The sequence below is a fragment of the Chiloscyllium plagiosum genome, chromosome 39 (assembly GCF_004010195.1).
Source record: "Chiloscyllium plagiosum isolate BGI_BamShark_2017 chromosome 39, ASM401019v2, whole genome shotgun sequence".
Classification (NCBI taxonomy): domain Eukaryota; kingdom Metazoa; phylum Chordata; class Chondrichthyes; order Orectolobiformes; family Hemiscylliidae; genus Chiloscyllium; species Chiloscyllium plagiosum.
The window spans coordinates 4,524,606-4,547,348 of record NC_057748.1 but is presented as its reverse complement, the minus strand read 5'-3'; the positions used below and the strand labels follow the sequence as shown (position 1 = coordinate 4,547,348).

Genomic DNA, 22,743 nt, shown 5'->3' with positions numbered 1-22,743 from the left:
AAAACAGGTGTGCTTGCCCTTTGATGTGAAGGGCAGTGTTTGTCACTGGCCACTTGAGGGTTTGCGCAAGAAAAATAAAATAGATAGAGGGGAACTGTTTATTCTCAATGGGTCAACTAGAACTGAGGATGTGGAATGGGATGAGAATCTTCACATTAGAACTAAACTGTCCAGGATAATGTTCGGAATGGCTTCTTCACAGGAAGGATAGTGAATGCACACACATATACACAAGCACACAAACACACAGCTCACAACACAGACACGGTGCTTCACAGAAGGTAGAGCCAGCTCAAGTGGCAAGGAAATGTCGATTTGTGATCTCCCTCCTGCTGTAGCCTTTACCCACCCCCGTGGTTAGCAAAGAAATATCTTCTGCCTGGATGGATGGCCTTTGAGGATTTGATTTCCATTTCTCTTTATCAGGATCCTCCCCTCTGACATTACCATCCTGGGTGGCCCTGTCAGGAGGTGGAAACCTCTTGAGGTATCGCTCTCAGAATCAATGGGACACTCGAGGCTCTCCACCACAACGAGATGACAATCCACAGAAAGGTCAGTCAGGAGGCAGAGGCAGGGAAACGCTGTTCAGATGCAGATCAACCACAGAATCACAGAATTGTTATGGCACAGGAGGAGGCCATTCGGTCTATTGGGCCTGCAACAGCTCTGGTTGTTTCCTAATGAACCTGTCCAGAGATGTTATCAGATACCTCTGGAGCAGGTAGGGTCTTATACCTAGACTTCCTGGACCACAGGACACCCCACTGCACCAGTTTTGAAACTTAGAATTATAGAAAGAATGAAGAGGAGGAGGCCATTCAGCCATTCAGGCCTGCTCTGCCACGGCATATGATTGTGGTTGATCATCTAACTCAGTACCAGCTTCCTATGCCTTCCCCATGCCCTTTGATCCCTTTAGCCCTAAGAGCTATATCTAACTCCTTCTTGAAAACATTCAATGTTTTGGCTTCAACCACTTTCTGTGGCAGAGAATTCCACAAGCTCCCCACTCTCTGGGTGAAGACCTTTCTCCTCATCTCAGTCCTAAACAGCTTACCCAGTGTCAGTAGACTATGACACCCACTCCGCCCCACCCACCGATTCTCCACCACCCAGTCATTGGCAACATTTTCCAGTCTCTGCTCCTGTTACAATTGCCTTGTCCTACCACCAATCTCCCACCTTTTTCTTCCATTTCCAACACAACAGGCTGAGAAACTGACTCCCCTTCTTCATTGAGCCCCTCTTTCAGTTGGTCACAATGAGCTTAATTTTAAAAGAAAACTTGAAAACCTTTCCTCATCCAAATCTATTTCTTCTAAAAGGACGCAAACTTACCATGACCTGATTGAGATGCTGCTGAGTGACCTCCTGCTGTTCCAATCACTGAGTAATCATCTAGACTTGACTCTCATCATCAGCTCTGGTTAACACCGCCACCCCCCCCCCCTTCTCTCTCATTGGGGCCTATGTTCATGGGCAATTCCTGATTGGCTGTCAGGAATTGTCAATCATCGTTGGTGATGCCTCTCCCTGGAGGATAAATACAAGAGCTTGGGGAAGAGAGGCTTTGGTCTGGAGTTGTCTGGGTGATAGTGAGCAGGAATAGTGAAGATGGCCTCCCAAGTGTGTCAGAACTACCACAAGGACTGTGAGGATGTTGTTAACAAGCAGATCAACATGGAGCTTTATTCTTCCTATGTTTACCTCTCCATGGTGAGGTTTGTGGTCTTGAAGGTTCTATTTTATATTTATAGACTTCCAAGGATGTTGCCAGGATTGGAGGATTTGAGCTATTGGGAAAGGCTGAACAGGCTGGGGCTGTTTTCCCTCGAGTGTTGGAGGCTGAGGGGTGACCTCCAGAGGCTTATAAACCATGAGGGGCATAGATAGGATAAATTGACAAAGCCTTTTCCCTCTGGTATGGAAGCCCAGAATGAACAGACATAGGTTTAGGGTGAGAGGGGAAAGATATGGGACCTAAGGGGCAACTTTCCCCTCAGGATAGTAATGTTTATGGAATGAGCTATCAGAGGAAGTGGAGGCTAGTATAATGGCAACATTTAAAATCCATCTGGATGGGTATCTGTGTAGGAAGGGTTTGGAGGGATATGGGCCAGGGACTAGATTGGGTTGGGATATCTGGATAGTATAGATGAGTTGGACTGAAGGGTTTGTTTCTGTGCTATACATCCCTGACTGATTCTATAACTAATCTTTCTCAAAAAAACTTTCTCCAAACCAAATTGATTTTAAAAGTTGCCTAAATAAACAAGCTGTTGTCTTCACTTGTTGAAGATGAAGTGTTTATTTGCTAAATGTGAGGAAAGATGGTTAAATGGCATTTTTTTTCACTTGAAATGTGAATTATCTAAAAATAGCATAGTCAAGACTCTGTGCAGACCAAATAGTAGGACAGTGTGGTTACTCAGGTGGGTGAGGTTGGCAATGAGGTACTGACTGAGATTTCTGCCTGTTGGTCAACATGTTCGTGTCCTATGTTTCAGTTGGTCAATGATCTCACTAACTACCAGCACTGAGCAAGAACATTTCTAACCTGCAGTGCAGGGATGTCTAATGGTTGTCCCCAACAGGGACCTTCACAGTACACTCTGCCACACTAGCACACTGCCTCCTTCAGATACAAGTCAGGGGTTGCAGTTGGTTTTTAGATCTTCATTCTGGGAGGTCAAAATGACTGCTATTTAGACCACAATTGACAGATGACTTTCTGCTTTTGTCACTAACTTCAGTTAATTGGAAGGGAATTGAAATGGTGGGATGGGTCACTGTGTGCCAAGGATGAAAGTAATGTTTTCTTCCAACTTTATCTCCACTTTCAGTCCTCCTCTTACTTTGACCGGGATGATGTTGCCCTGTGTCACTTTGCTGAGTTCTTTTAGGGAGCAGTCCCATGAAGAATGGGAACACAGAGAAACTGATGAATTCCAGAATAAATGTGGAGGCAGGGTCCTCCTGCAGGATGTCAAGGTTGGCTTCTGTAAACTGAAGATGTGTTTTGTGAACTCAAATTAACTGGTATCACTCCAATCTGTTGAGCCTCAAGACTGAATAAATGCTATATGAATTGGAGATTGTATTGGTGAGCAATGCATTGAATTGGAGACTATTTTGCACTTGTGAAACAGCAACAGGCAATTGGGATGATCCAGAATACTGGATGGAGAGAATCATTTGCATGTAAGAATGATCAACTATATAACCTCAGAGATGTCAATTCCAATGCCCCTCTACTGTGGTAAGAATGAGAGAATCCACAGGGGTGGAAGGTAGTAGCATCTCCAAGATGTTTCTAATGGGCTGGTCAAGAGGATCCAAAGGGATAGAACAGTACAGCAAGGAATTATCACCACTGGTGCATATTTTTAGATACATTTGGATTATAGTATCTTTTAAACATGTGCTTTCACAGTATGGTATGCTTCTAAAATTTCTTAAGCTCTGGGAATGGTGAAATCTAAAGGAGTCAGTAAAACAATTGGCCTGAAATCTAACTCCTACAAAGATTCGGAATAATGAACTGACCAGATGTAGCCTGTGATTCACCTGTCTGAGATGAGCTGGTTTTTCTCTCCTGACTTCCCTCCCTCCAGAAGCCAGAGCAGGATGAGTGGGGCAATGGTCTGGAGGCAATGCAGGGAGCTCTGCAGATGGAGAAGGATGTGAACCAGAGTCTGCTGGATCTGCACAAACTCTCCTCTGGCCACATGGACCCTCATGTGAGTTTCTCATTTTTTCTCTTAAACATTTGGTAGGAAATGATCTGTTTGTGTACTCTCTGGGGGGAGATTCCAATTACCATCTACCTGCCTCCTCCAGGCTGAAAACCATCAGCCTTTCAAAAGACATCCCAGAGTGCACCCCTCCCCCTCCACAAGGTGGTGGAGATTGTCACATCTGTAATAGACATCACTTTCAGTTGCATTGTTTGTTCCTTGAGGCTAATCTTTGTCTCCTCTTCCATCTGTGTGACTTCCTGGAGAGGCACTACTTGGATGAGCAAGTGAAGATGATCAAGAAGCTGGGAGATCACATCACCAACCTGAAGAGACGGAGCCCCTGAGAATGGCCTGGGAGAGTACCTGTTTGACAGGCTCACGCTGAGCAGGATTCAACAACTCCATTTGTTGGACATGGTGACTTCATGTTGTGCTCTGCACAACATGAAGTGTTCACCATGGAACTGAGTACTCTGTGATTTCTTAGCTTCATTTGCTGCTTGGGTTTTTGATGTTTAACATCTGATCATTAAATCCTTTTCTCTCAACCTTTTTGTCCCAGTAATTTGCTCAGTGTTTTTATTCTGCTGTGTGGAGTGACTTTTGGTGTAAGTGAGCCACACTCCTAATTGGAAATTCCACAACTGCTTAGCTTTTTGGCTTGTAAGCAGTACTTACTGGAACAAATTTGCAGCAACAGCCTCTAATCAATAGTTTGAAATCTGAATGCTTGACACACAACTGGTGTACTCTCTGACTAATGCTTAGATGTTTTTAAAATTGAAGCAAAAAACACTGGCTGCTGGAAATCAGGAAGAAAAACTTGGGTTTGGCAGCATCTGTGGAGTGAAATTGGTTAAGAACAGTCACTGGCCTGGAAATATTTACTTTTGTACAATCAATATTGTCAGACCTGAATGTTTTCTAGCAATTTATTTTAATGTTTAGATTCTGATTTAGTGGATAGTTTTACAATTATCACTTAGCCAAGAACAGTAAGGGGTACTTGAATGCTATGTGATTGTTTTCCCAATGTGGGGAAATGGTTTCTCTCATCCACATTCCATGCTGGAGAATAAAGAGTCTGCTTTTGACTGGCATCAGTATCTCTAGTCTGCTTGGCTAATAACAATGATCTGCATGAGGAAATGCAAAAGTACCTACCTTAACCTATGTGGGACAATTGTAGCAATTCCCTTTTTTACTAGAGCAATCCAGAGGCTTCATGTACTGAGGGCAGCTGATGCAAACAAAGCTATAGGACCAGAGTAGCATTTACAAGAATCTGTTCCAAATTTTTTTCTTTTTAATTTTACATGAAATCAGGTTTATTTTAATAATATAGTGCAGACACTGTGGCATTGCAGTTCAAGGGAAATCTAATGGGTGATGAGGACTGAGCTTGCTTGGGATGCTCACAGCCCACAATAGAATAAGTGGGGCACAAAGTAACTTGGTTAATGACTGCACAGCTATCTTAAGTCTGCACTATTCATCTTTCTCTGTTTGAATGGAAATAAATGGCTTAGGTGCTTGTCTTTGGTGGGAAAAGACAATATGTCCCATGTAAGTGTTCTTCTATAGAAGTCTCATACAAATGTAAGCTTTGGTAGTTTACATCTCCCCAATACTATTGGGATTGAAACTGCACATGCTTTAAATTTGCACGCATTGCTAGGCTAAATGTTCTTTTCCAATCTTCCCCAGTGTGCAAACTGAGTTGGTCCATTTTGCAGACTTGACCAGGCTCTGAATATTGATGTTGGAACTGATGCTCCCTGTGATAAGGCTATTATGGATTTGGTTATATACATTAGTTCAGAGGTGGTGTTTCCCAGCATGCATCTTGATTTGTGCAGACCCTTTAATTTGGAGGATGGACATTCTCAGCGTCAGTTTGTGAAAAGCCAAAGCTGCCACCTTAATGATGTCATTGACATGATCACGGGGGAGAGATGTTGGTGGGGAATTGGCTTGGGCAGGGGGTGTTCAAGTCAGGATAATGGGGAGGGTGCCAACAACATTCAAGGAACTTAACACCCTCCAGTTCAAAGCAGCCCATTTGATTGGCACAATAGCTACCAACATTCATTCCTTCCCCCACTGACATTTAGCAACTGCAAGGTGTACCATCTACCAAATGTCGTATGAATTCACCAAAGCTCCTCAGACAACATGTTCCAAACCCATGACCACTCCCATCTAAAAGGACAAGGGCAAAAATACATGAAAACTCTACCCCTTGCAAGTTCCTCTTTAAGCCACTCACCATTTTGACTTGGGCATATATCACTGTTCTTCCCCTGTTGCTGAGTCAAAATTCTGGATTCCTCCCAAACAGGATTGTGGGTCTACCTCCCAAGAAGGCAAATATCACCACCTTGACAAGGATAATTAAGATTAGATTATCTACCGTGTGGAAACAGGCCCTTTAGCTCAACAAGTCCACACCAACCCTTTGAAGAATAACCCACATCCATTCTGACTAATGCACCTAACAACTATGGACAATTTAGCATAGCCAATTCACCTGACCTGCACATCTTTGGAACGTGGGAGGAAACCCACGCAGACACAGGGAGAATGTGCAAACTCCACACAGAGTCGCCCAAGGCTGGAATTGAACTTGGCACTCTGGTGCTGTGAGGCAGCAGTGCTAACCACTGAGCCATTGGGGAAGGGGAATAAATGCTGGCCCAGCCAACAGCACTCTCATCTTGTAAGTACATTATAAAATAGCAAGATCTGATTACTTTCCCCAAGGAGAGGCACTGGGAAACAACTTTTCATCAGATTTATCAATGTTATAGATGAAGGAATGAAGGGCCATCAATAAAATGATGACTCTACATCAGGTGACACATTACCATGAGAGCAGAATGTTGCAAAGTTTAATGGAATGGGCAAATCTGGCAGATACAGGACACTGAGGGGAAGTGTAAAGTGATCCACTTCTGACCAAGAAAGACAATTCACAGTGTTTTATAAATGGTGACATCTTCTGCTGTGTCATCAAAACTAATGATCAAAATGAAATTATTCAGACAATTGGACAGAAGTGTAGTGAACAGATGTAAAAACATAAAGCAAAGGAACTAATTTAATATTAGTCCTAATCTCAAAGAGGTTCAAATCCCTCTGGATGGAGGTTCTTTGTAAAAGTGTCAAATTCTGGTTCCACCACATCTGGAGTGCTCAGTTCAGGCAGAGATGGTGCAGCCCCAAATTTCTCAATGAACTCAGAGATAAAGAGCTGGTTAAATGACATCAATAGTTTGCCCACATTCCCCAGGGTAGAAGGTTAAGGGATGAGTGTAATTGAAGTTTTTATGAGGATTAATGGATTTGACAGAGTAGATGGAGGGGAACTGTTTCTTCTCAATTGGTCAAATAGAATTGAGGATGTGGAATGGGATTATAGTCTTCACATTAGAACTAAACTGTTCTGGATAATGTTAGGAACGGCTTCTTCGCAGGAAGGATAGTGGATGCACATACATGCAAACATACACACAGGCGCAAGCACACAAAAATACAAATGTGCATGGTACACCCACACATACACACAAGCCCAATTGAGGATTTGGTAACTAATAGTACTACATTTTTACAGGGCAAGATTTAATGTTGGTAATCATTTCCGACTCTCAATACAGGGAAATGCAATGTAATGCATTTGGTCGGACAGACAATGCAGGCTCAACGGAACAGCTCTGAGGGGAGTACAGTGGCAGAGAAACCTTTGAGTTCAAGTACATGATTCTCTGACGATGGCCAGGGAAGATAAAATAGTCGTTAAGGTGGCTTACAGGATCCTTATGTTTTTAAAGTGAGGCATAGCAGCAGGGGAATGATGCTACACCTCTACAAATCATTGGTCAGACCACATTTCAGTATTATGTTCAGTTCTGAACACCTTAATTCAAGGAAGGATAATAAAGCCCTGGAGAAAGTGAAAAAGATATTTTCGAGAATGATACTAGGAATGAGGGTTTTTAGATACAAGGAAAGATTAAAGAAATTCGGCTTATTCTCCTCGGAGCAGAGAAGATTAAGAGGTGATCTTTGTTATGAAGATGTGGGTGTACCTTTAAGAGAGTTAAAAGCAACACAACTACTGGACACAGCACCAAGTGTTCTCAATATGGCAACAATGTAACACTGGGTCAAACAACTTGATTAGTTCATTGCCTGGAGACAAAAACAAATCTGAATTTGGCTAATCAGTTTAAATTATACCCTGAAAAAAATACCAATTTCCAATAAAGTTTGAATTGAGTATATTGACAATCTTAAAAGCCAATGACACAATCCAATGCTCTAGGGTATAAGACCAGGGGAAATTGAACAGTTGAGAGGAGAACTGCCAAGTCCTAGCTGGTAACAAACGGCTGCACAGGATAAATTTTTTGTGTTGCTGGCTTTAAATTAAGCAGGAGAGTTTACCCCGTGTCGTAACAGTTTGGGGGCTCGTGTCCATCATTTGAATTGGTTTAGTCATATTTGAATAGATTTGCGGGTACGAAAAATCCCAGCAGATTTAAACACTTGCAGGTTAGTGTCCTAGATCTTTAAATAAAACTCAAGTGAGACAACTTGTTAAATTTCAGTGACTTGTGGTTGATTAAATTAAAAGTGAGAGAAATGGCTCTTAAAATTGCTGAAAAGGTTCTGGGATTTGAAGGTGATTCTCAGATTAGCCAAGTTTAGAAGGAAAGAAAAAGGTCATACTTTTAAAATTAGCAAGTAAGTTAGATTTGGGTTTAACCAAGGACAAACATAAAGCTGAAAATGTAAGGGAGCTACTCAGACAAGTGCAGTAGAGGGAGAAAAAGTTAAATTACAATTGAGGAAAATGGAGTTAGAAAATAAACAGAGAGGGAGAGAGAAAAGGAAAAACAGAGGGGAGAAAGATGGAGAGGTGAGAGAGAAAAAAAGAGAGAGGGGAAAGGTTCTTGGCTGAGCAAAGAGAGAGAGAGAGAATTTGAACTTGAGAAATTGCGACTTAGTCAACAAAGTCAAGTTAACAGGATGGAGATTAAAAGGAATGGTAGTGATATATATAAATATGTCAAAATGCTGCCACATTTTGATGAGAAAGACGTTGAAGCCTTCTTTATTTCATTTGAAAAAATTGGCTAGGCAGATGGAGTGGTCCAAATATTTATGGGTAATTCTAGGTCAGACTAAATTGGTAGGCAGAGCTAGTGAGGTATTTGCCATGCTGTCATATGAGGTGTCAAGAGATTATGAAAAGGTTAAATAGGCTAATTTAAGTGCTTATGAATTGATACCAGAAGCATATAGACAGCAGTTCAGAAACATAAAGAAGGAACTAGCTCAGACTTATGTTGTGTTCGAAAGGATTAAACATATTCATTTTGATCGATGGGTGAGTGCTTTGAAAATAGATAGGACATTTGAGCTCTGAAAGATTATTCTGTGTTTACCCAGTGTTCTATCACCACATTGAATTGTTCAAAAGTGTGACTCAATTTTGACTGGGTAAAGGAGGATGTTGGTATGTCAGTAACGAGGAGGTCACAAATAGTCAGCAAAGAGCTCAGAGTGAGATGAGGAGAAACTTCTTTACTCAGAGAGTTGCTAGGATTTGGAATGCGCTGCATGGGAGAGTGGGGGAGGTGGATTCCATAGGAGGTTTCAAAAGAGAGCTGGATATATACTTGAAAGGGATGAAGTTAGAAGGCTATGGAGATAGGGCTGGAGAGTGGGACTCGATGGGTAGCTCTTTTAGGAGTGAGTACATGGGGGAGGGCTGAATGGCCTCCTTCTGTAAAATCCTCTGACTGTCCACCCTGGAAAGTCAATGTGTTTGGGGAGGGGGTTGGAATCCTCCAGGTAGACAGCATGTACAGAGTATCGTTTAGCATGGGAATGCTGTTGTCCATCAGCACAGACACAATCCTTTACAGAAGGTAGATCCAGCTCAACTGGCAAGGAAATGTTGACTGGGGATCTCCCTCCTGATGTAGCCTTTACCCACCGTCGTAGAATGCACACAAATACCTTCTGCCTGGATGGATGGCCGTTTAGGATTTGATTTGCATTGCACTTTATCAGGATCCTCCCCTCTGACCTTACTATCCTGGGTGGTCCTGCCAGGAAGTGGAAACCTCTTGAGGTATCGCTATCAGACTCAACGGGACACTCGAGGCTCTCCATCACAGCGAGGTGACAATCCACAGAAAGGTCAGTCAGGAGATAGAGGCAGGGAAACACTGTTCAGATGCAGATCATCCACAGAATCACAGAATTGTTATGGCACAGGAGGAGGCCATTCGGTCCATTGGGCCTGCAACAGCTCTGGTTGTTTCCTAATGAACCTGTCCAGAGATGTTATCAGACACCTCTGGAGCAGGTAGGGTCTTACACCTAGACTTCCTGGACCATAGGACACCCCACTGCACCAGGTTTGAAACTTAGAATTATAGAAAGAATGAAGAGGAGGAGGCCATTCAGCCCTTCAGGCCTGCTCTGCCAGGGCATATGATTGTGGCTGATCATCTAACTCAGTACCATCTTCCTATGCCTTCCCCATGCCCTTTGATCTAACTCCTTCTTGAAAACATTCAATGTTTTGGCTTCAACCACTTTCTGTGGCAGAGAATTCCACCAGCTCCCCACTCTCTGGGTGAAGACCTTTCTCCTCTTCTCAGTCCTAAGCAGCTTACCCAGTGTCAGTAGACTATGACCTACTCCACACCCCTATTCTGAAACATTTTCCAGTCTCTGTCCAATCTGCTCCTATTACAATTGACTTGTAATAGGTAACAAGTGGCACAGTGGTTAGCACTGCTGCCTCACAGCACCAGAGACCCGGGTTCAATTCCCGCCTCAGGCGACTGACTGTGTGGAGTTTGTACGTTCTCCCCGTGTCTGCGTGGGTTTCCTCCGGGTGCTCCGGTTTCCTCCCACAGTCCAAAGATGTGCAGGGTCAGGTGAATTGGCCATACTAAATTGCCCGTAGTGTTAGGTAAGGGGTAAATGTAGGGGTATGGGTGGGTTTCGCTTCGGCGGGTCGGAGTGGACTTGTTGGGCCGAAGGGCCTGTTTCCACACTGTAATCTAATCTAATCTAATCTAATCTAAATCCAACTCTTGCAATGCTTGGTGGAATAATGACCTGATCTGATGTAGCCTGTGATCCACCTGTCTGAGATGAGCTGTTTTTTTTCTCTCCTGACTCCCCTTGCTCCAGAAGCCAGAGCAGGATGAGTGGGGCAATGGTCTGGAGGCAATGCAGAGAGCTCTGCAGATGGAGAAGGATGTGAACCAGAGTCTGCTGGATCTGCACAAACTCTCCTCTGGCCACACGGACCCTCATGTGAGTTTCTAGCTTTTTCTCTCAAACCTGGAAGGAAATGATCTGTTTGTGTACTCTCTGGGGGTATAATCCAATTATCTACCTGCCTCCTGCAGGCTGAAAGCATAAACATTTCAACAGGCACCCCCGATTGTACCTTTCCCACACCATAATATGGTGGTGATGGTCATGTCTGTAATGGGATTAGATTAGATTAGATTAGATTACATTACAGTGTGGAAACAGGCCCTTCGGCCCAACAAGTCCACACCGACCCGCCGAAGCGAAACCCACGCATTCCCTTATATTTACCCATTACCTAACACTACGGGCAATTTAGTATGGCCAATTCACCTGACCCTGCACATCTTTGGACTGTGGGAGGAAACCGGAGCACCCGGAGGAAACCCACGCAGACACGGGGAGAACGTGCAAACTCCACACAGTCAGTCGCCTGAGTCGGGAATTGAACCCGGGTCTCTAGCGCTGCGAGGCAGCAGTGCTAACCACTGTGCCACCGTGCCGCCCACAATGCCGCCCACCGTGCCGCCCGGGATGTCACATTCAAGTGCATGGTTTGTTCCTTGAGGCTAATCTTTGTCTCCTCTTCCAGCTGGGTGACTTCCTGGAGAGGCACTACTTGGATGAGCAAGTGAAGATGATCAAGAAGCTGGGAGATCACAACACCAACCTGAAGAGACTGGGAGCCCCTGAGAATGGCCTGGGAGAGTACCTGTTTGACAGGCTCTCAACAACTCCATATGTTGGACATGGTGACTTCATTCTAGTGGATGACTTTGGTTGTGCTCTGCACAAAATTAAAATAATGTTCACCATGGAACTGTATAACTATTTAGTTTCATTTGGTTCTTGGGTTTTAGCTGTTCAATATCTGATTATTAAATCCTTTTCTTTCAACCTTGTTTCAATTCTTGTCCCAGTAACCTGCTCAGTGTTTTATTCTGTGGGGAGAGATTTTGAGCGAGCAACTCTCATAACTGGAAATTCCACAACTGTTTAAGCTTTTTTGCTTGCAAGCAGTGCTCACGGGAACTATTTTGCAGCAATAGCTTGATTGGGAATGGATTTCAATCTAATGTTTGATAAAACTGGTGTACTCTGAGCAATTCCTAGAGGTATTTTTAAAATAGTAAAAAACCACTAGCTGCTGGAAATCAGACAAACAACTGGGAAATTAGTTTGGCAGAATCTGGAGTGGAGTCAGTTAAGAACACTCACTGGACTTGAAATACTTTAAATTTCTTAACAGCTGCTGTCAGTGTTTTCCAGCAATTTGTCGTAATGCTTAGACTGACTTAGTGGATCATGTAACATGACCCCCTTTACAAGAATGAAAGTTAAATATCTTGCTCATAATCTTCACTATTCTTGACTGTTCTTGGGTAAGCAATGCTTTATTACTATAATGGTGGTGTTCCCAAGCTGGGAAATGGTTTCTCTCCTCCCACGTTCTATGCTGGAGAATGAAGATTCTGCTTTTGATTAGTATCAGTGTCTCTACTCCACTAGGCTAATTATCTTCTACATGAGGAAATATAACAGTGCCTATCTTAACCCATGTGGGACAAATGTAGCAATTCCTATTTTTTTACTGCTCTAGCAATCCAGAGGCCTCGCATGGAGGGCAGCTGGTGCAAAGAAAGCTCTAGAACCCAAGTAGCATTTGCAGGATTCTGTTCCACTTTTTCCTTCTAACTTACTGGAAATCAGCTCTCCTTTTTGAATATAGTCTACATAGGTTGTAGAGTCAAACAGGCCAATCTGGCAATGTCATGGATCAAGGAAAATCCATTGGATGATTAATACTGATGCTCACAGCTGATCTTCAGAATATGGGGGATATCAAGTAACTCAGTTAATGACTGGTCTAAGATCTTCTGAAGGCTGCACTGTTCATTCTCAGCTTAAACTGAGATAAATGGGGCAGGGGTTTTGCCTGAGGGTTAAGACAATATTTCCCATGTAAAATGTTCTGCAGAAGTCTAATACAAATTTAAGCTCTGGTGCTTTACACCAGTTCAATATTGATGGGATTGAAAATGCACATGTACTTTGGCCTGAGCAGTGCATGTAAATTTAATCTCCCAGTGTGCAAACAGTCCATTTTGCAGGCTTGACCAGGCTCAATGTTGATATTAGAACTGATGCTCCAAGTGATAAGGCTATCTATGGATTTGGTTATGTTCTCTTGATTTGTGCTGATCCTTTAATTTGGAGGATGGATGTTCCACTTCAGTTTGAAAAGCCAAAGGAGCCATCTTTAATTAAGTCATTGACAGGGGATCACATGATCACAGGGGGAAAATGGAAATGCTAAATGTGCGTAGAGAATTTAGGGAAGGGGGTGTCTGTCAGGATAATGTGCTAACACTCAAGGATCTTGACACCCTCCAGTTCAAAGCAGCCCACTTGAGTGGCACAATAACCACCAACATTCATTCCCTCTACCCACTGACACTTAGCAACTGCAAGGTGTACCCTCTACCAAATGCTGTAGAAATTGACCAAAGCTCCTTAGATAACATTTCAACATCATGACCACTTCCAGCTAGAAGGACAAGGGCTGCAGATCCATGGTAAATCCATCCCCTGCAAGTTTGAGTAACTCGCCATTTTGACTTGGAATTATGTCACTGTTCTTCACTGTTGCTGAGTCAAAATCCTGGATTCTCTTCCTAATAGGATTTACCTCCACCAAATGGACAACAGCAACAAATCACCACCACCACCTTGACAAGGGTAATTAAGGATGGGCAATAAATGCTGGCCCAGCCAACAGCACCCTCATCCTGCGAGTGCATTAAAAATTAGCAAGATCTGATTGCTTTCCCCAAGGAGAGGCACTGGGAAACAAGTGTTCATGAGATTTATCAATGTTCTAGATGAAGGAATGAAGGGTCATCAATAAAATGACGACTCTCCATCAGGTGGTACATTGCAAGATTCTACTCATGCTAAACTTTAATGGAATGGGCAAGACTGGCAGATACAGGACACTGAGGGGCAGTGTAAAGTTATTCACTTCTGACCAAGAAAGACAATTCACTGTTTTATAAATGGTGACATCTTCTGCTGTGGCTGATGGGACATCCTAGCTTATCTGAATGAACTCAGAGATAAAGAGCTGGTTAAATGGCATCAACAGTTTGTCTACATTCCCCAGGGTAGAAAGTTAAGGGATGAGTGTAATGGAAATTTTTAGGAGGGTTAGTAGATTTGACCGAGTAGATAGAAGGGAACTGTTTCCCAATGGGTCAAATAGAACTGAGGATGTGGAATGGGATTAGAATCTTCACATTAGAACTAAACTGTCCAGGATAATGTTAGGAACACAGCTTTTTCACAGGAAGGATAATGAATGCACACAAAACCAATTGAAGATTTGAAAACTAATATTATTACATTTTTACAGGGCAAGATTTGATGTTGACAATCATTTCCAAATCTCAATGCAGAGAAATGTGATGTAATGCATTTGGTATGAGAGTCAATGCAGGTTCAAATGGAACAACTCTGAGGGGAGTACAGGGGCAGAGGGACATTCGGGTTCAAGTAAATGATTCTCTGAAGGTGGCCAGGGAAGATGAAACAGTCAGTCAATCATTAAGGCGGCTTATAGGATCCTTACATTTTTAAAAAGAGAGGCATCGAAGCAGGGGAATGATGCCACACTTTTACAAACCATTGGTCAGACCACATTTGCAGTTTTGTGTTCAGTTCTGGACATCTTATTCATGAATCATGAATGATATTAACGCCCTGGAGAGAGTGCAAAAGAGATTTATGAGAATGATACTAGAAGTGAGGGATTTTAGATACAAGCAAAGATTAAAGGAATTGGGCTTATTCTCCTTGGAGCAGAGAAGATTAAGAGGTGACCTTATTGAGGTGTTCAAAATTATGAGCAATTTTGACATGATAAAGGAGGATGTTCTGCTTTCACCAGTTGGTATGCCAGTTTATAGGGGTCACAATTAGTCAGCAAGAGAGCTCAGTGAGGTGAAGAGAAAAGTCTTAACTCGGACAGTTGCTAGGATTTGGAATGCGCTGCCTAGGAGAGTAGGGGAGGTGGATTCCATAGGAGGTTTCAACAGAGAGTTGGATAGGTACTTGAAAGGGATGCAGTTAGAGGGCTATGGAGATAGGGTGGAGATTGGGACTAGCTGGGTAGCTCTTTTAGGAGTGAGTACAGACATGGGGGAGGGCTGAATGGCCTCCTTCTGTAAAATCCTCCGACTGTCCACCCTGGAAAGTCAATGTGTTTGTGGAGGGGGTTAGAATCCTCGAGGTAGACAATGTGTACAGAGCATCATTTAACATGGGAATGCTGTTGTACATCAGCACAGACACAATCCTTTACAGAAGGTAGATACAGCTCAAGTGGCAAGGAAATGTCGATTTGTGATCTCCCTCCTGCTGTAGCCTTTACCCACCCTCGTGGATAGCACACAAACACCTTCTGCCTGGACAGATGGCCGTTGAGGATTTGATTTCCATTGCACTTTATCAGGATCCTCCCCTCTGACCTTACCATCCTGGGTGGTCCTGTCAGGAGATGGAAACCTCTTGAGGTATCGCTCTCAGACTCAACAGGACACTCGAGGCTCTCCATCACAGCGAGGGGACAATCCACAGAAAGGTCAGTCAGGAGGTAGAGGCAGGGAAACGCTGTTCAGATGCAGATCATCCACAGAATCACAGAATTGTTATGGCACAGGATGTGGCCATTCAGTCCATTGTGCCTGCAACAGCTCTGGTTGTTTCCTTATGAACCTGACAGAGATGTTGTCAGACACCTCTGGAGCAGGTAGGGTCTTGTACAAAAACCTGCTGGCCCAGATAAAGGGTTACTACCCCTGTGCCACAAGACCCTTACTACCCAGTTTATTGAAACAGAATTAGAGAAAAAAGGAATAGGAGTCAGCTGTTCACCCTTCCATATGATTATGGCTGATCATCTAATTCGGTACCATCTTCCCCACCCTCCCCATAAACTTTGATCCCTTTAGCTCTGAAAGCTATATCTAACTCCTTCTTCAAAACATTCAATATTTGGCCTCAACAACTTTCTGTGACAGAGAATGCCACAGGCTCCCCACTCTCTGGGTGAAGACCTTTCTCCTCATCTCAGTCCTAAGCAGCTTACCCAGTGTCAGTAGACTATGACCTACTCCACACCCCTATTCTGAAACATTTTCCAGTCTCTGTCCAATCTGCTCTTATTACAATTGACTTGTCCAAGCTCTAGTCTCCCACCTTTCTCTCCCATTTCCAACAAAACTGATTCTCTTTCTTCATTGAGACCCTCTTTCAGTTGGTCACAACAAACTTTATTTAAAAGAAAACTTGAAAACCTTTCCTCATCCAAATCTATTTCTTTTAAAAGGACACAAACTCACCGTGACCTGATTGAGATGCTGCTGAGTGACCTCCTGCTGTTCCAATCACAGAATAATCATCCAGACCTGACTCTAATCTACACCTCTGATCAGCTCTGGTTCACACACCCACCCCCTCTCTCTCATTGGGGTGTACATTCATGGGTGATTCCTGATTGGCTGTTAGAGATTGTCAATCATCATTGTTGCTACCTCTCCCTGGTTAAGTGCAGGGTGTCCCAGCAGGGTAAATACAAGAGCTTGAGGGAGGCTTGGAGTTATCTGGTGATAGTGAGCAGGAATAGTAAAGATGGCCTCCCAAGTTTGTCAGAACTACCACAAGGACTGTGAGGATGCTGTTAACAAGCAGATCAACCTGGAGCTCTATTCCTCCTATGTTTACCTCTCTATGGTGAGGCTTGTGGTTTTGAAGGTTCTGTTTTAGAATTAACACTTGAATATGGCTGTGTGGAGCATCTAGGAATTTCCTTGGTTATATGCTTGAGTAAATTATCTAGAATCATAGAGATGAAAATGTGTTGCTGGAAAAGTGCAGCAGGTCAGGCAGCATCCAAGGAGCAAGAGAATCTATGTTTTGGGCATGAGCCCTTCCTGAAGAAGGGTTCATGCCTGAAATGTCAATTCTCCTGCTGCTTGGATGCTGCCTGACCTGCTGCATTTTTCCAGCAACACCTTTTCAGCTCTGATCTCTAGCCCTCACTCTTCTCCTAGAAGAGTCATTAGTGATGTACAGCATGGAAACAGCAAATCTTAGCAGGACTTAAACACCTTAATGGTAAGGTCCTCGGGAGTGTTCTGAACAAAAACCTTGGAGTGCTGTTTCATAGCTCCTTGAATGTGGAGTCACAGGTAGGATAGTGAAGGTGCTTGGTATGCTTTCCTTTATTGGTCAGAGAATGGAGTACAGGAGTTGGGAGGTCATGTTGTAGCTGTACAGGACATTGGTTAGGCTACTGTTGGAATGTTGTGTGCAATTCTGGTCTCCTTTCTACTGGAAAGATGTTGTGAAACTCGAAAGGGTTCAGAAAACATCTACAAGGATGTTGCTAGGGTTGGAGGATGAACAGGCTGGGGCTGTTTTTCCCCTGGAGTGTCAGAGGCTTAGGAGTGACCTTGTAGAGATTTACAAAATTGAGGGACATGGATAGGATAAATAGGCAAAGTCTTTTCCCTGGGGTTGGGAGCCTAGAACTAGAGGACATAGGTTTAGGGTGAGCGGGGAAAGATATGAGAACCAAGGGGCAACTTTTTTCAGAGGGTGGTACATGTATGGAATGAGCTGCTGGAGGAAGTGGAGGAGGCTGGTACAATCGTAACATTTAAGTCATTTGGATGGGTGTATGAACAGGGAGGGTTTGTAGGGAAATGGGCTGGGTGGTGGCAAGTGGGACTAGATTGGGTTGGGATATCTGGTCTCTTGACAATGTTGTCTTTTCCCCTGCTGTGGACACACTTCACCCTGAAACTGTATTGAAATTTTAGGCCTTCCTTGAGTTATAACTGGCCCTTAGGTGAGACTTCCTTGGTTTACTGTAACTGTTCAGTGTAATTAGTCTCCTGACTGTAGAGACAGGTATTGTCTTAATTCTTTGGTTATAACCCATCTATTTTTTTTTATTTTTTTTTGAAAAATGTTCTCTTAAACCAAATGTATTGTTTTTTAAAAAGTTGCCCAAATAACCAAGCTGTTGTCTCTCTATTGAAGATGAAGTTAGTTTATTAATCACTGTGAAGAAAGGTGGTTAAATGTGCACTTTTTTCACTTGAAATGTGAATTATTTAAATCGCAGTCAGCATTCTGTGTAGAGTGGATGGTAGGTCATTGGTTATTCAGCTAGGTGAGGTAGCTGGCTGATTTTTTTTTTAAAAAAACCGTTAGTCAACCTGTTCATGGCCTATTTATTGGTCAATGACCTCAGTGGTTCTAGTACTGAGCAAGAGGGTTCCTGATGTGCAGGCATATCTAATAGCTGTCCCCAACTGGGGCCTTCACAATACTATATGCCACACTAGCACACTGTCTCCTTAAGATACAGGCCAAGGGTTGCAGTTGACATCTTGATTCTGTTTTACTCTTTCAGAAAAATGTCTGCTCCTTAGGCCACAATCCACAGGAGATAATGACTTTCTGCTTTTGTCACTCTGATTTCACCTTTTTTCAATTAATTGAAGTTAATATGGTGAATGGGTTAGTTTGTGATTGAGCCATGGATGAGATTGAGACTTGCTTCCCACTTGCAGGCCTCTTACTTTGACCGGGATGATGTTGCCCTGCGTCACTTTGCTGAGTTCTTCAAGGAGCAGTCCCATGAGGAACGGGAACATGCTGAAAAACTGATGGAATTCCAGAATAAACGTGGAGGCAGAGTCCTCCTGCAGGATGTCAAGGTTGGTTTCTGTAAACTTTGAGGACTTTAATGTTTTGTGTGAACTCCAACTAACTGGTATCACGCAACCTGTTTAGGGTCAGGTTTGAATAAATGCTGTGTGAATTGGAGGTGGTTCACAAACAATTCATTGAAACAGCAATTGGGATGATCTAGAATACAGGATGGAGTGCAAATTTCCCATGTAAGAATGATTAAACTATATAACCCCAGATGTCAATTCCAACATCTCTTTATCTGTGGTAAGAGTTTACAGGAGTAGAAGGTAGCAGCATCTCCTTTCTGCATATAAGATGTTTCTAATTGGCTGGTCAAAAGGATCCAAATTTACAAAATGGTAGAGCAAGGAATTACTGCCATTGGTGCACACTTTGTACACTTAGATTATAATATTTTTAAAAGGCACTTTCACAGTATGTTTCTGAAACTTAAGCTCTAAGAACAGTGACATCTAAACAAGTCAGTAAAACAATTGGCCTGAAATTTAACTCTTGTGATGCTTGGGGGATAATGAACTGATGTAGCCTGTGATCCACCTGTCTGAGATGAGCTGGGTTTTTTTTCTCCTGCTTTCCCTCCCTCCAGAAGCCAGAGCAGGATGAGTGGGGCAATGGTCTGGAGGCAATGCAGAGAGCTCTGCAGATGGAGAAGGATGTGAACCAGAGTCTGCTGGATCTGCACAAACTCTCCTCTGGCCACACTGACCCTCACGTAAGTTTCTAATTTTCTCTCAAACTTGGCAGGAAATGATCTGTTTGTGTTCTCCCTGGGGGGGGAATCCAATTATTTTCTAACTGCCTCCTGCAGGCTGAAAAAATATTTCAAAAGGCATCCCCTGGGTTCACATCTCCCTTACCACAATGTGCTGATGGTCACATCAGTAATGGGAGGTCACTTTTTTTTTATTCCTTGAGGCTAATCTTTGTCTCTCCTTCCAGCTGTGTGACTTCCTGGAGAGGCACTACTTGGATGAGCAAGTGAAGATGATCAAGAAGCTGGGAGATCACATCACCAACCTGAAGAGACTGGGAGCCCCTGAGAATGGCCTGGGAGAGTACCTGTTTGACAGGCTCACCCTGAGCTGAGTGGGATTCAACAACAACTCCATTTGTTGGACATGGTGACTTCATTCTAGTGGATGACTTTGGTTGTGCTCTGCACAAAATTAAAATAGTGTTCACCATGGAACTGAGTACTGTGTAATTTCTTAGCTTCATTTGATTCTTGGGTTTTTGCTGTTTAACATCTGATCATTAAATCCTTTTTTTTCTCCACCTTGTTTCAATGCTTGTCCCAGTAATTTGCTCCGTTTTATTCTGGTCTGTGGATGGGGATTTGGGTATGTGAGCATTCTCATATTGGAAATTCCACAACTGCTTAAGCTTTTTGGCTTGTAAGCAATGCTCACTATCTGCCTGTGCTCACAGGGTATTTTGCAGCAACATCCTCTAGTCAATAGTTTGATTGAAATCTCCTCCCAATCTAATCAACTGATGCAACTGGATAAGAGGAACTGTTTCTCAGCTTGGGAAACTGTAGAGCAATCAAGTATTGTGTATCCAAGAGCAGTCAAAGGTAGAGTACTGTATAAGATATTCAACTTTTATATTCTTGTAAAGGGATAGTTTTACATCTACTAAATAACCTCAGCAATTTGTTTTAATGCTTGAAAACAATGCTTTGGGATTTTTATAAAGAAGCCAAAAACCAGTTCCTGGAAATCAGGAAGGAAAACTTGGGTTTGGAAGCATCTGGAGTGAAATCAGTTAAGAGTCACTAGACTTGAAATATAATTACTTTCTTACAACAGATGTTGTCAGACCAGACTGTTTTCCAGCAATTTGTTTTATTGCTTAGGTTATGATTTAAATCATGTAAAACTACCCCTTTCCAAGAATATAAAAGTTGAATATCTTATACAGTACTCTACCTTCAACTGTTCTTGGATACACAATACTTGATTGCTCTACAGCAGTTTCCCAAGCTGAGAAACAGTTTCTCTTGTATCCATGTTCCATAGTGGAGAATAAGGATACTGCTTTTGATTAGCATCAGTGTCTCTAGTCTGCTTGGCTCCTAACTAAGATCTATATCAGGAAATGCAGCAGTGCCTACCTTAACCCATGTGGGAAAAGTGTAGCAATTCCCTTGCTGCTCTAGTAATCCAGAGGCCCCTCATATGGAGGGCAGCTGGTGCTAATAAACCTATAGGACCCAAGTAGTATTTGCAGCAATCTGTTCCAATTTTTGTAAACTTGCAGGAAATCAGCTCGCCTTTGATATAGTCTGCCCTGTACATGCAGTCATATGCAGGGCCATGTGGCAATTTCTTAGTGCAAGGAAAATCTAATGGCTGACTAATGTTGATCTTGCTTGGGATGCTCATATCCCACGATAGAATAAGGGGGACACAAAGTACCTCTATTTGATTACGGCTTTTAATCAAACTGAGATAAATGGGGTAGGTACCTTTCTTTGGGTGGGTGGGGAAGATAATATTTCCCATGTAAGATGTTATTCTTCTGCACAAGTACAAATTTAAGCTTTGGTACTTTACACCTATTTGGTACTACTGGGATTGGAAATGCAGTGTATGTAAATTTAAAGCACAATCCAAGTGGAATGTTCTTTTCCAATCTCCCAGTGTGCAAACCTGAAATAGTTCATTTTGTAGGCTGGAATGTTGATATTAGAACTGACTCTGAATATTGATATTAGAACTGACGCTCCAAGTAATAATGCTACCATGGATTTGGTTATGTTTGGAGGTGGTGGTTCCCTGTGTGCATCTTGATTTATGCTGACCCTTTAATGTGGAGGATGGAAGTTTTCAGTTTGTGAACAGCCAAAGCTGCCACCTTAATGATTTCATTGATAGGGAATCACACATGATCACTGGGGGAAATGAAAATGCAGAATGTGGGTGGGGAATTGGTTTAGGGGAGGGGTTGTCAGTCAGGATAATGGGGAGTGTGCCAACAACACTCCAGGATCTTGACACCCTCCAGTTCAAAGCAGCCCACTTGATTGGCACAATAGCCACCAACATTTATCCCTTCCGCCCACTGATACTTAGCAACTGCAAGGTGTACCATCTACCAAATGCTGTAGGAATTCACCAAAGGGCCTTTAGACAGTACATTCCAACACCATGACCACTTCCATCTAGAAGAACAAGAGCAAAGATACATGGGAACTCCACCCCCTGCAAGTTCCTCTCTGAGCCACTCACCATTTTGATTTGGAATTACGTCACTGTTCTTTTCCCCTGTTGCTGAGTCAAAATCCTGGATTCTCTCCCTAACAGGATTGTGGGTCTCCCTAACAGGATTGTGGGTCTACCTCCATCAGATGGACAACAGCAGAAATTCAAGAAGGCAAATCATCACCACCACCATCTTCACAAGGGTAATTAAGAATGGGCAATAAATGCTGGCCCAGCCAACAGCACCCTCGTCCCATGAGTGCATTTAAAAACAAGCAAGATCAGATTGCTTTTTTCCCCCAAGGAGAGGCACTGGGAAACACCACTTTTCATGAGATTTATCAATGTTCTAGATGAAGGAATGAAGGGCCATCAATAAAATGATGACTCTACATCAGGTGACACATTACCATGAGAGCAGAATGTTGCAAAGTTTAATGCAATGGGCAAGACTGGCAGATACAGGACAGTGAGGGGAAGTATAAGGTTATCCACTTCTGACCAGAAAAGAGAATGCACAGTGTTTTATAAATGGTGACATCTTCTGCTGTGTCATCAAAACTAATGATCAAAATGAAATTATTCAGACAAGTGGACAGAAATGGAGTGAACAGATGTAAAAATACAAAGCAAAGGAACTAATTTAATATTAGTCCTGATCTGAA

At 42.9% G+C, this 22,743-nt stretch overlaps 3 protein-coding genes and 1 pseudogene across 3 annotated transcripts in view; all 4 read left to right on the top strand.

The window, feature by feature from the left end:
• LOC122542155 (ferritin, heavy subunit-like) overlaps window positions 1-4,291 on the top strand; it is a 9,139-nt gene extending 4,848 nt beyond the window's left edge. The window contains exon 5 of the mRNA XM_043679575.1: window positions 4,158-4,291. The gene's annotated coding sequence lies outside the window, so the exon portion shown is untranslated. The remainder of the gene's footprint in view (window positions 1-4,157) is intronic.
• LOC122542159 overlaps window positions 1-11,891 on the top strand; it is a 136,725-nt pseudogene extending 124,834 nt beyond the window's left edge.
• The window catches only part of LOC122542004 (ferritin, heavy subunit-like), a 24,066-nt gene extending 11,680 nt beyond the window's left edge, over window positions 1-12,386 (top strand). The window contains exons 4-5 of the mRNA XM_043679297.1: window positions 11,680-11,779; window positions 12,337-12,386. Coding sequence (XP_043535232.1) covers window positions 11,680-11,779; window positions 12,337-12,386 — 150 coding nt within the window. The remainder of the gene's footprint in view (window positions 1-11,679; window positions 11,780-12,336) is intronic.
• Window positions 12,387-16,708: 4,322 nt separating this feature from the next.
• Window positions 16,709-20,058, top strand: LOC122542161 (ferritin, heavy subunit-like). Its single transcript, XM_043679580.1, has 4 exons — window positions 16,709-16,877; window positions 18,728-18,874; window positions 19,459-19,584; window positions 19,812-20,058. The coding sequence occupies exons 1-4, from the start codon at window positions 16,776-16,778 to the stop codon at window positions 19,956-19,958; spliced, it is 522 nt and encodes a 173-aa protein (XP_043535515.1). The 5' UTR covers window positions 16,709-16,775; the 3' UTR covers window positions 19,959-20,058.
• Window positions 20,059-22,743: the final 2,685 nt, after the last annotated feature.

What these genes read in the sequence shown, in the direction of transcription:
- LOC122542161 (XM_043679580.1), top strand. Translation starts at nt 16,776, where the DNA reads ATGGCCTCCCAAGTTTGTCAGAACTACCACAAGGACTGTGAGGATGCT. An exon ending in CCTATGTTTACCTCTCTATG is followed by an intron (nt 16,878 to 18,727) that starts GTGAGGCTTGTG and finishes TCCCACTTGCAG; the next exon opens with GCCTCTTACTTTGACCGGGA. An exon ending in CTGGCCACACTGACCCTCAC is followed by an intron (nt 19,585 to 19,811) that starts GTAAGTTTCTAA and finishes CTCTCCTTCCAG; the next exon opens with CTGTGTGACTTCCTGGAGAG.